Source organism: Salvelinus alpinus, chromosome 19 (assembly GCF_045679555.1).
Source record: "Salvelinus alpinus chromosome 19, SLU_Salpinus.1, whole genome shotgun sequence".
NCBI classification, from domain to species: Eukaryota; Metazoa; Chordata; class Actinopteri; order Salmoniformes; family Salmonidae; genus Salvelinus; species Salvelinus alpinus.
Window position 1 is genome coordinate 7,604,716 of NC_092104.1, and position 12,917 is coordinate 7,617,632.

General features: G+C 40.7%; 1 protein-coding gene across 2 annotated transcripts; it reads right to left on the reverse strand.

The window, feature by feature from the left end:
- Positions 1-1,627: 1,627 nt before the first annotated feature.
- Positions 1,628-7,464, reverse strand: LOC139544942 (uncharacterized). Of its 2 annotated transcripts, XM_071352168.1 has the most exons (3): positions 6,944-7,464; positions 5,873-6,150; positions 1,628-5,833 (listed from the first exon to the last, which is right to left on the reverse strand). In XM_071352168.1, exons 1-3 carry the CDS (start codon positions 7,385-7,387, stop codon positions 5,008-5,010), a joined length of 1,548 nt encoding a protein of 515 aa, XP_071208269.1. In that variant the 5' UTR covers positions 7,388-7,464; the 3' UTR covers positions 1,628-5,007. The 2 variants fall into 2 exon arrangements, with proteins under 2 accessions (XP_071208269.1, XP_071208268.1); XM_071352167.1 differs by having other exon boundaries at positions 1,628-6,150.
- Positions 7,465-12,917: the final 5,453 nt, after the last annotated feature.

Consider the following 12,917-nt stretch of genomic DNA (forward strand, 5'->3'; position numbering starts at 1 on the left):
TTATTTGCAATATATAAAAATGTAATGAAATGTGTAAAGTACACATTGGCTATACTTCCTCCAGCGGCATGCTTCCTCAACTCAGTCTCCATATTATGGATTAGAGGGAGCATGGTCGAGATGCGTGTGTCTGCCGCTCCACCCCACCCCCACATGAAATAGCCTATTTGAGGCAGGCCCACAATAATGGCCAAAGTGAAATGGAACAGCACTTTATGTTCCCTGTACTCTATATATCTGTTTATTATACCTGTTGATACAGGGCTCATATGTGAAACTATTCTAACTGAACATTTTCTTTCACAGTGACACTGACTCCGAATGGGAGCCCCCAGTGCCAACGTGTCCATCCCCCTCTGAAGCTGGTTCATCCAGCTGGACCCCTGCTGTCTCTGGCTCCACACCTCCCGGGCCATCTAGAGGTAAACTGTTCATATTTACTCTTGAGGTGCTGTCCTGTTGCACCCTCTACAACCACTGTGATTATTAGTGTCTGACCCTGCTGGTCATCTATGAACGTTTGAAAATCTGTTCTGTTATAATCTCCACCCGGCACAGCCAGAAGAGGACTGGCCACCCCTCATAGCACTTTGAGATATTAGCTGATGTACGAAGGGCTATATAAATTGATTTGATTTGATAGAGGACTGAGGGTCTTCCAAATATTGAAAGTGTGTAAATAGTTACTCATGTTATTTTGTAAATGTATATATTTTTTTTTCAATATATTTTTCCACATTTTTTCCCCTCCGTTTTTTGGGGGGGTGTGTTAGAATACCATTTTGGTATTTTGTATATATTTATTTGTTTCAAAATGTATACCTTCACCAATTTGGCCACTTGGGTACATTTGGGCTACTTGTGTGGGACACCTGGGTGACTTCATGATAAATGTCATGTAGCACACTCATTTTGGAAGTTATCATTCTGAAACTTTGCACAAGTACTGTTGCCCTCTTATGTTTTTCACTGAAATTGTCACCATATTCATATCTGAATGTTTGTTTTATCTTGTTCATTTTAAAGATGATGATACAACAATTAAAAAGAAAAAACATTTGTTTTTTTAATTGTATTATCTAAACCAGATCTATTGTGTTATATTCTCCTACATTCAATTCACATTTACACAAACTTCAGAGTGTTTTCTTTCAAATGGCACCAAGAAAATGCATATCCTTGCTTCTGGGCCTGAGCTAGAGGCAGTTAGATTTGGGTATGTCTTCAGGCGGAAATTGAAAGAAGGTGGGGGGGGGGGGGGGGGGTAGCTGTAAGAGGTTTTAACCCCATAACAGGTGTGTGTCTGTTTGGGATCAAGAATTGATCAAGAATACCAATAGGCTTGATCAAATCCTCTTCCCCATTACGTCATCATATAATGCACAGTCATATGCAAAACCATAAAACTCTGACAAGAAAACATTGAAAACCTTAACATGACTACTTGCAATGTCATTATTTTCGCAACCATCCAGCAATGGTTGAATTGTGTTATTTTTCTTTGTACATGCACCGAGCATCCAAAGGCTGGAGCCTTGGGATGCTCGGTGCATGTACACAGTGGGGATTTTGAAAGAGGGAGATTAGAACCCTAAAGTAATAATGGTAAGAAAGATCATAAAGGTAATTTCAGATTCAGGTTTAGGGGGGGTAATAACTTTATGGAAACCACTTTTCACACTATGTACAGACATAGAGAGCCATCACATCAATGTGTAACAGGGAAGAATGGCTATTCAATGTAAAACAGTAGTCTCTGTAACAAGCAATACGTGTTAAATATGTTTTGAATACATCCATGACTGAACGGTTTCACACTTTTAAAACCTGTTACGGCTAGGGGACGTTTCGACAACATCCGATGAATTTGCAGAGGGCGAAATATATATTTTTTTATTTGAAATATTTAACTTTCATACAATCACAAGTGCAATACACCAAATTAACTTCTTGTTAATCCAGCCACCGTGTCAGATTTCAAAAAGGCTTTATGGCGAAAGCAAACCATGCGATTATCTGAGGACTTCAGCCCATCATACAAACACATGACAATCATATTTCAACCCGCCAGGGGCGAAACAAAACTCAGAAATAACGATATAATTCAAGCCTTACCTTTGAAGATCTTCTTCTGTTGGCACTCCAATATGTCCCATCAACATCACAAATGGTCCTTTTGTTCAATAAATTCCGTCATTATATATCCAAAATGTACATTTATTTAGCGCGTTTGATTCAGAAAAACATTGGTTCCAACTCGCGCAACATGACAACAAATTATCTAATACGTTACCTGTAAACTTTGTCCAAACATTTCGAACAACTTTCCTAATCCAACTTTAGGGTCCGTACGTAAATAAACGTAAATAATCGCTAACATTTAATACGGGACAGACTGTGTTCAATAGCGTATAAAATGAAAGTGGAGCGAGCTTCAGGTCACGTGCCCCAAACACTTGGCTATACACCCAGAAAGGAAAGGGCTACTTCTTCATTCCTCAAAAGAAAAACATCAACCAATTTCTAAAGACTGTTGACATCTAGTGGAAGCTGTAGGAACTGCAACCAGATGCCTCAGAAATCTAGATTCACATAGAAAACAAATTGAAAACACTGTCACCTCAAAAAAAACATTTCCTGCATGGTTTGTCCTCGGGGTTTTGCCTGCCAAATACGTTTGGTTATACTCACAGACATGACTTTAACAGTTTTAGAAACTTTAGAGTGTTTTCTATCCAAATCTACCAATTATATGCATATCCTAGCTTCTGGGCCTGAGTAGCAGGCAGTTTACTCTCAGCACGCTTTTCATCTGGATGTGAAAATACCACCCCCTAGCCTGAAGAGGTTTTAAAGGTTTTGTAAGTAAGCTGTAACAGGCCTCATTCAACAGTTTAGAGATGAACCTAGAGACACCAAAAACATCAATGTTTAGAGCAGCTTGGAGATTATTCCCCATGTAAGGGGGCAAAGAGCTGATTTACCTAACTCTGTACAGACCAAAGGAATTTCCAGAGTTAGCAATCCCTGACACTGAGTATGATAACTCTGACTCGTACGTCTAATGGTTATTGTAGATGTTAACAACCGAGGGAGTTTACAGTTGGTCAAAGATCTTTATAAAGGCAAAGAGAGCAACAAATTGACCTACGTGACCTCAAAGACGGTCAGCCTACTTTATAATAGAGAATGCAGGGATGTGTACTGAACATGTACCCATTATAAAACAAAATGATCTACGGTCAAATGCATCTAAAGTTTTTAATGAAGTGGCAGCTGCATTCATATAGATTATTTCAACATAGCCTAGAACCAGTAAGAACATAGACTGAATGATCTGCTTTGTACTATTAAGCAAGAGGCCTGACCTATTTCTATGTAAGAAGCCTGTAACGGCTTTCGTTGGTGGAAGGAGAGGAGGACCAAAATGCAGCGTGGTACGTATCCATAATGTCATTTAATCGAGAATGAATACAAAATACAAAAGAACAAGAGCATAAATGAAAACCGAAACAGTCCCGTATGGTGCAAACACTAACACAGGAAACAATCACCCACAAAACACAATAGAAAACAGGCTACCTAAATATGGCTCCCAATCAGAAACAACGACTGACACCAGCCTCTGATTGAGAACCATACTAGGCCAAACACATAGAAATAGAACATACAGAACAAAACATAGAAAAACAACATAGAATGCCCACCCCAACTCACGCCCTGACCAACTAAAATAAAGACATAAAAAAGGAACTAGGGTCAGAACGTGACAAAGCCCCTTTTTTATATTCAGCTTCTGAATTAACTAACTCATCAATATGTGTTTTAAAAGTCAGCTTAACGTCTATACTAATACAACATACTAGGTACATACACTTCAATCATTAGAATAATTCTTGTACATTCGAGAAAACAACATATACTTAGTTTTACATGTATTCAATAATAATTTAAGGTCAATAAAGATTTTATGCAAAATAATGAAAGCATAATGTAGTTCAGATAGAGCAGGATCAGCAGGGTGGACGATAGAGTACACAACTGTATCGTCGGCGTGCAGGTAAAACTTTATTATTATTATATTTATATGTTTCTGACAAAATAATATTATTAATGTATACAATATAGTTGTTTAGTAGACATTCTAACATATAACACAATATCGAGATACTAAAAAATGTATATGCAACATTTGAACAAATGTGAACCCCTTACTTACAAAACCTTTAAAAGGAGTTTGTGAAACCATTCAGTCATGGATGTTTGTTGATCCCCAACCTAGGAAAAATCCCCTGTTGTAAATAAACACTCACTCTAAAGTGTGACAGCTTCAAAGCCAGAGATGCACTATATGTTAAATCAACACTCACTCATTAGCGTGATAATTGAACGACAGGATGTCCTTAAAGGATGCCCATATAAGGGCATAATCACGTGAGAACTTTCCCGCCAGGATGTCCTGACAGGATGCCCATATATAGGCATGCACATGTCACCTGGACATAGGCCGTCTATTGTATTCTCTCTAGTCTTGATACAACATTTTGAACAGAAATGCAATGGTTAATTGGATCTGTCTAAAACGTTGCACATACACTGCTGCAACCTAGTGGCCAAAATCTAAATTGCACCTGGGTTGGAATAATAAATTATGGCGTTTCTCTTGCATTTAAAAAAAATACAAAATATCAGTTGTTTTTTTCTTTGTATTATCTTTTACCAGATCTATTGTGTTATATTCCTTTCACATTTCCACAAACTTCAAAGTGTTTCCTTTCAAATGGTACCAAGAATATGCATATCCTTGCTTCAGGGCCTGAGCTACAGGCAGTTAGATTTGGGTATGTCATTTTAGGCGAAAATTGAAAAAAAGGGCCGGATACCATTTACCAATATTACACCACAGTTGGAGTGGCATCTGGTGGCATCAATTAGTGGCATCTGGCCACTTCTTCGGTTATCGTTCCTTGAATTAGTTTGTTCCTTTCTGGTTTCAGTAGTTGTTCCCTAAATCGGTACGTTGGAGGTAGGGGCTGGGAATATATATAGATATAGATTAGAATATAGATCAGATATCTGGTCAAAATCAAAGTTCTTAAGCCTTTTAATTGCGTGTTCCGTGGTGCTGTTGCTTGCCCCGCCTCCTCCCTGTATGGTGGTGATTGTAATGGTTGTTTTGCCTTCTCCCTGTGTGTTGGTGGTTGTTGTAATGGTTGGCCCGCCTTCTCCCAGTACGGTGGTGGTTGTAATGGTTGGCTTGTCTCCTCTCTGTGTGGTGATGGTTGTAATGGTTGGCTCGCCATCTCCCTGTGTGGGGGTGGTATCAATGGTTGAGCTTTCTCTTCCCTGTATGGTTGTAATGGTTGGGTTGCCTCCTCCCTGTAGGTTGGTGATTTTAATGGTTTCCCCGCCTTCTACCTGTGTGCTGTTGGGTGTAATGGTTGGCCTGTCTCCTCCCTGTGCTGTGATGGTTGTAATGGTTTGCCCGTCTTGTCTCTGCTTGGTGATGGTTGTAATGGTTGGCCCGCCTTCTCCCAGTTTGGTGATGGTTGTAATGGTTGGCCCAAATTCTCCCTGTGTGTTCGTGGTTGTAACGGTTGGCCAGCCTTCTTCCAGTATGGTTTTGGCTGTAATGGTTGGCTTTCCTCCGTGTATGGTGGTGGTTGTAATGGTTGGCCCGCCTTCTCCCCGTGTGTTGGTGGTTGTAATGGTTGGCACGCCTTCTACCTTTGTGGTGATGTATGTACTGGGTTGCCTGTCTCCTCCCTGTGTGGTAATGGTTGTAATGGTTTGCCCGTCTCCTTCCTGTGTGGTGGAGGTTGTAGATGTTGGCCTGTCTCCTTCCTGTGTGGTGATGGTTGTAAATGTTGGCCTGTCTCCTTCCTGTGTGGTGATGGTTGTAGTGGTTGGCTGTGTGGCATTCGAAAGGCGCGGTAGTCGTTTTTTATTATAATGAACTACACACTCCTGAGCTGTTTTCTTTAATACTTTTTCAATATGAAGCTCTGTCTCTTCCCAAATATTCTCCTCAAATAGTGCCCTGTAATAAGATTTGCTACAACAAGGGCTACAACAGATATTCCTCCCAAGTATTGCAGTCAGAATAAAATTCCCAACAAGCAGACTTAGAAGCAGAAGTGCGCCAAGATTCTGAAAAAAAAAAATGCAAACGTTCAAGCAAACTGAACACACCCCTGGTCTCCATCCTCCTCAATAATCTGGTCTCCACCCCCCCCCCCCCCCCCTCAATACTTTCGTCCCCCCATCAATACTCTGGCCTCCACCCCCCCCCCCCCTCAATACTTTGGTTTCCCCCCTCAATACTCTGGTCCCCACCACCCCTCAATACTCTGGCCTCCACCCCCCCCTCAATTATTTGGTCTCCCCCCCATACTCTGGTCTCCACCCCCCCTCAATACGCTGGTCTCCACCCCCTCAATACGCTGGTCTCCACCCCCCTCAATACCCTGGTCTCCACCCCCCCTCAATACGCTGGTCTCCACCCCCTCAATACGCTGGTCTCCACCCCCCTCAATAACCTGGTCTCCACCCCCCTCAATACTCTGATCCCCCCTCAATACTCTGATCCCCCCTCAATACTCTGATCCCCCCTCAATACTCTGATCACCCCTCAATACTCTGATCCCCCCTCAATACTCTGATCCCCCCCTCAATACTCTGGCATCCATCCCCCCTCAATACTCTGGCATCCATCCCCCCCCTCAATACTTTCGTCCCCCCACCAATACTCTGGCCTCCAACCCCCTCAATACTATGCCCCCCCCCCCCTCAATACTCTAGTCTCCACCCTCCCCCTAAACTCTGGTCAAACCCCCCCCTCAATACTCTGGTTTCCACCCACCATAAAAACTATGGTCTCCACCCCTCAATACTATGTGGACTTTTAATAATCAATGACAATTATATAATGAAAGATTCTCACCTTGGATTTCCATTTGAGACTCGTTTCTTGGTCAGATGTGGCATCAGTGATGTTTTTGCATTGAAGCTCTGTTCTGTGATGGCACACGTACCAGTCCCCATCAAAAAGCACAGACACAACCCACAGCAACGCTATAGTGACCGCCTTCATGAAGATTCTCACCAGTCTTTTACACAAAATACATTGACCTCTGCATCTGCATGTAATTCTCCAGACCCGTTGAAGCTCTCCATCCATCCAGAGAGTCAAGAGAAGCAAGATCAGAGCTGGAATCACCATGTAGGTTATACACATTCCTTCATTAATAACGTCATGTTTACAAGAGCATTTTAAGTGGTCAAACGCAACGTGGTAAAGAAAAAGAACAAAGAAGGTAATGTAAAAACTGCCTGTTTTTCTCACTTGTGAGATCAGAATTTCAAATGCTGGCTTGAAGTGCTCCATGTTTCACCTTATTATAACCTATCAGTATCAGAGTTTCTACAGCGTCTCCTGACTACCGTCCTGTCTACTTTCCTCTCCCCAGATGAACAGAGTGATGATGTTAGTTCCTGGTAGACCTCTACTAGTCTGGTTACTCTGGTCTCCACCCCTCTCAATGCTCTGGTCTCCACCCCCTCAGACAACTTGTTAAATAAGAAAATGACACCTTTTAATTTCAGAGACGTATCAAAATGAACAGCATGAACATGTTCAAAATCTGGTCTCCATACAGCACATTTTAAAATGTTAATTTAACACCAGATGTGTTAATCTTAACACTCGTCCAGTGTTTATATAGGTCCACTCTTATCAGTGTTATTTTAACACTTTTTGTAGTTTAACATTAAAGGAACGATAACCGAAGAAGTGGCGAGATGCCACTACTTGAGGAAGGCCCTCAACCCTAACTGTGGTGTAATATTGGTAAATGGTATAATATAGATTTTTGCATACAATGTGTGAAATGTCACATGATACAGACATTAATAGTATCATACAATGTATGTAAACCTTTTGTGAAAATTGTGGCTTTCAAGTGAAATCCTCACAAATATATTGTAGCGAGTAGCGACCCTGTGTCTAAGGCTTCTTCTTTCTCACTATAAACTGTGTTTCATGTTAAGGTGGAACCCATATTGTGGTACAATACAACTAGTTTGGGTTATATGAGGGGGGGTGAACAACTGTGGGTGATAAACCTCAACAACGACCCTGTATAAGCTTTCATAATGTCACAGGGTGGAAATGTGAGCCGGGTGGAAAACATGAGCCTGTTAGACCACAGTGATGGTTGACAGAGCTGTTATAAATCATCTTTGTTTCTAGACTATAAACAATGTAACCTTCATTAATGAATATGTGTTAATATAACCAGTAAATTATTATTTTGGTCCTTGATGCTACAATTCATAATTTGTTTCAACAGATTATATTCTGTCTTTATGTCTACCTTTAAAGAACAATTAAAACATATAGAATAATACTAACAATCTTTAAATCCTCCTGTCTTCAATGTACAACAGCTGTGGTGTTCACTTTGCAGTACTATACATGTTTATGCTGTACATTATGAAGAGACTCTAAAATAAAAATAATAGTTATATTTTTTCCTGTACAGCCTTGATTGTTCAATTAATGACTGAATACATTTGTATAATAATGGATCAACACTGTCAGTCAACTGAAATCAACTACCAAAGATTGGGGTGAAATTATATTGGTAAATTGGGTCCTGCGCTTTATTTTGTAATTTCCTGTAGGCCTTTTCAGTGGATTCACATGTAGTCATTGTTTCAGGATATTGCCAAAACCTTATTCAGTGGACCAAGGCCTTTTCAGTGGATCCACATGTAGATAAGGATGTAACAATGGTCAGATTTCCGTGAATATACTGAATAGAAGGCTCTGATTGGTTCTGATCAACCAGTTGGCTGTTTATGACATCATCACCACTAAACAGTAGTTGTATCTATCAGATCTACAGTCATTTCTCTCTGCTTTCTACTTTTGGATGATTGAGTGATTCATAGCAGATCTTGCGGCGTGATAGGGTCAAATCAAGGTCACTATCAGCAGACTTCCTGTAGACTGCCTGAACTGCTGTTAGTCTCCTCTAAAGGTTTCAGTGTACTGTCTGGTTGTAGAGAAGAAGAGAGGTAAGGAGACTAATCACTATTCACTACAACTGTCCACCAATGTTCCCTCTCTTTTTATTCAGCACTGAGCAAATTTCAGGTCTGCTGAGGGAAAACTTGAAAGTTGTGAAGATTCTGTGCAACTTCTGCCGCAGGCATTTATTGTGAACACTGAGGATGTACACACTTTAAGTTACAGTTATATTGTGAACACTGAGGATGTACACACTTTAAGTTACAGTTATACTGTGAACACTGAGGCTGTACACACTTTAAGTTACAGTTATACTGTGAACACTGAGGATGTATACACTTTAAGTTACAGTTATACTGTGAACACTGAGGATCTACACACTTTAAGTTACAGTTATAATGATGGCCAAGTAGGCTACTGTGTTTATTTATTCATAATATAGGCCTATCAATGGAGAAAATGCATCCCATAACATTTCAACATGGAAATAGCTTCTCTATCATTCAGCCGAAACGGTGGAGCACGTGGTGTAATATTGTTGTAAGTATGTTGAAGAGAGGGAAAGATCGAAGTGTAGGGTCATTGAGGTTGTACAGGGTTGGGGGGGGTTGGGGGGGATTTGGGGGATGGGAGAGGGTCTTTTAGAAGTTAGTAGGGCTCTTTTTTATTTTCTCAGAAGTACTGAGTTAGGTAGGAGGATTAAGAAATGTTGTAAACCGCGATTGACCACACACTCCAGCACAGTAGGTGGCGGCTTGCACATTAAACGTAGGTTTGCGGACCGCCAATATATCATAGAAGAAGAAGAAGAATGATGGCTAGAAATGCTAATGTTTCGTGTTGCTGTAGGAAGAAACCACTCCCCCATTTCTGAATCGAAATTAGCTATAACTGGGATAATAATTATTTTGATTCGACAGAATTGGCTGTAGGGAAAACAGTTCTTCAAGGGAAGAGGGTGACAGCTATCATCCCTCAACAAACTGTTACAATCAGTAGGTTTCCTGTAAAGATCAGTGTATAGAACATTATCCTCCACACAAAATCAGAAGATCAAGAAAACTGATTTGACGTGTGTCAGATTGCATAGTAAATCGCAGGTGCTCAGAACAGGAGTTAAGAAAAGCCTGGAATGTCTAGAGCTGTTTTGCATCACCCCTCCATAGAACAAACATATCATCAATGTACCGTTTCCAAATAATGTTGCTAGACAAGAGAACAGTTTTGACATGATTGAGAATTGACTGTTTCTCCATGTAAACCACATGCAAATTAGCATAGTTAGGAGCCATAGGGGATCCCATGGCAGTACCCTCCATCAGGATAAATAAATAATTTATAAACATGAAATAGTTGTGTGTGAGTACTATTTCAGCCAATGTTATAATGCATCCACTGTAAGGTAGTTTATTAGGGTAACGTTGCAGAAGAAAATGTTCCATGGCTTCATTATCGCCCTCGTGTGGAATATTTGTGTATAACGACTCAATATCAAAAGTAACTAACAAGTAAGTACTTTCAGGGAGAGGATCAAGAGATTCAATAATATCGATAACTATGCTGGTGTCCTTTACAAAGGAGGGGAGCTGTTCTGCCAGTGGTCTAATAAAATAGTCAACAGTCGATAGAGGGTCCGTTACTGCATCAATGATAAAGGGTCCGTTACTGCATCAATGATAAAGGGTCCGTTACTACATCAATGATAAAGGGTCCGTTACTGCATCAATGGTAAAGGGTCCGTTACAGCATCAATGATTAAGGGTCCGTTACTGCATCAATGATAAAGGGTCCGTTACTGCATCAATGATAAAGGGTCCGTTACTGCATCAATGATAAAGGGGCCGTTACTGCATCAATGATAAAGGGGCCGTTACTGCATCAATGATTAAGGGTCTGTTACAGCATCAATGATAAAGGGTCCGTTACAGAATCAATGATAAAGGGCCCGTTACAGAATCAATGATAAAGGGTCCGTTACTGCATCAATGATAAAGGGTCCGTTACAGAATCAATGATAAAGGGTCCGTTACTGCATCAATGATCGAGGCTGTCCTGGGGCACAGGCTTAGTGGGCCCATAATTTGCATTTCCAGCACTGCACCCAGACCTCCTTGGACTTGGAATTGGTAAAATGCTCCATGCACACAATGCAGAAGTTTCCTCTTTGGAATCTTCTTGTTCAATGTGCTTTGTTTTGGCTCTTTTCTTAAGCAGGACAGTTTTTAGTTTTTTATTCCCTTCTGAGTGCTTGACTTGTTATGCTCTTCCAGTGCCTGCTATCCATCAAAATCACAGTTTTACTCTTCTTCCTACCCCTTGTTGTAGTTTTCCTGGGCCCTGCTATTGGGAAGTGGCATACATCAACTGGGTTGAAATCAGAAGAGTAATCAGGTATTTCCCAGCCACAGCCTGATACATGTGGGGAGGTGCCCTGTGAAGTGGCTGGAGATGTGGCCTGGAAGGCAGTAGGAGAAGTTCCCTGTGAAGTGGTTGGAGAGGTGGCCTGGAAGGCAGCTGGAGAGGTGGGCTAGAAGGCAGCTGGAGAGGTGGACTGGATGGTAGTTGGAGAGGTAGGCTGGAAGGTGGTTGGAGGGGTGGGGTGGGAGGCATCTGTAGAGGTGGGCTGGATAGCAGGTGCCACAATGGACATAAATCAGCTGTCTTCAGGAGATACTCTGACAACTTCTGCTCCTGCTCATCCATGAAGACCTTATTTCCACTACTATAGCCTATATGAGGAAGCTCTCTCGATCCCTTCTCCAGTAGCTTCTTTCTCTCTTTCCAGAATCTGTACAGCGTCACATACCATACAACTTCGCAACCGATTTGATTGACCTCCCCTGCTCTGCTACATCATTTGACGCTCTTTTCAAAGTGTGGAGAGGTACTGGATCTTTAACTTCTTCGGGGTAGGGGGCAGCATTTTTACTTTTGGATAAATAGCATGCCCATACTCAACTGCCTGCTACTCATCCCCAGAATATAAGATATGCATATTATTAGTAGATTTGGATAAAAAACACTCTGAAGTTTCTAAAACTGTTTGACTCATGTCTGTGAGTATAACAGAACTTATGTAGTAGGCAAAACCCCGAGGACAAACCATTCAGATTTTCTTTTTTGGCGGTCACTGTCTTTTCAATGATATTTCATTGGGAAACCAGATTTCTAAGGGACTTGTTTGCAGTTCCTACCGCTTCCACTGGATGTCACCAGTCTTTAGAAATTGGTTGAGGTTTTTCATTTGTGTAATGAAGAAGTACGGCCATCTTAAATGAGAGTCACTTGAAGTGGATTGTTTGAGAGAGGCACAATTCCAGAAAAGTTGCGTCAGTTTGTTTTCTTTTTGTATTGAACACAGATCATCCCGTCTTCTATTTGATCGATTATTAACGTTTCAAAAAATACCTAACGTTGTATTACAAAAGTAGTTTGAAATGTTTTGGTAAAGTTTACATGTAACTTTTGAGATATTTTGTAGTGACTGTTGGAAGCAAGTTGGAAGCTGTGTTTTTCTGGATGAAACGCACAAAATAAATGGACATTTTGGATATATATCGACGGAATTAATCGAACAAAAGGACAATTTGTGATGTTTATTGGACATATTGGAGTGCCAACAAAAGAAGTTCGTCAAAGGTAAGGCATGAATTATATTTTTATTTCTGCGTTTTGTGTCGTGCGTGCAGTGTTGAAATATGCTACTCCCTTTGTTTACTGTTGTGCTATCATCAGATAATAGCATCTTATGCTTTCGCCGAAAAGCCTTTTTGAAATCTGACATGTTGGCTGGAATCACAACGAGTGTAATTTTAATTTGGTATCTTACATGTGTAATTTAATGAAAGTTTGATTTTTATAGTATTTTATTTGAATTTGGTGC

Coding starts and splice junctions, on each gene's coding strand:
- LOC139544942 (XM_071352167.1), bottom strand. CDS start 7,387: ATGGAGCACTTCAAGCCAGCATTTGAAATTCTGATCTCACAAGTGAGA. Junction 6,151..6,943: donor GTCTCAAATGGAAATCCAAG/GTGAGAATCTTT, acceptor TTTTTTTTTCAG/AATCTTGGCGCACTTCTGCT.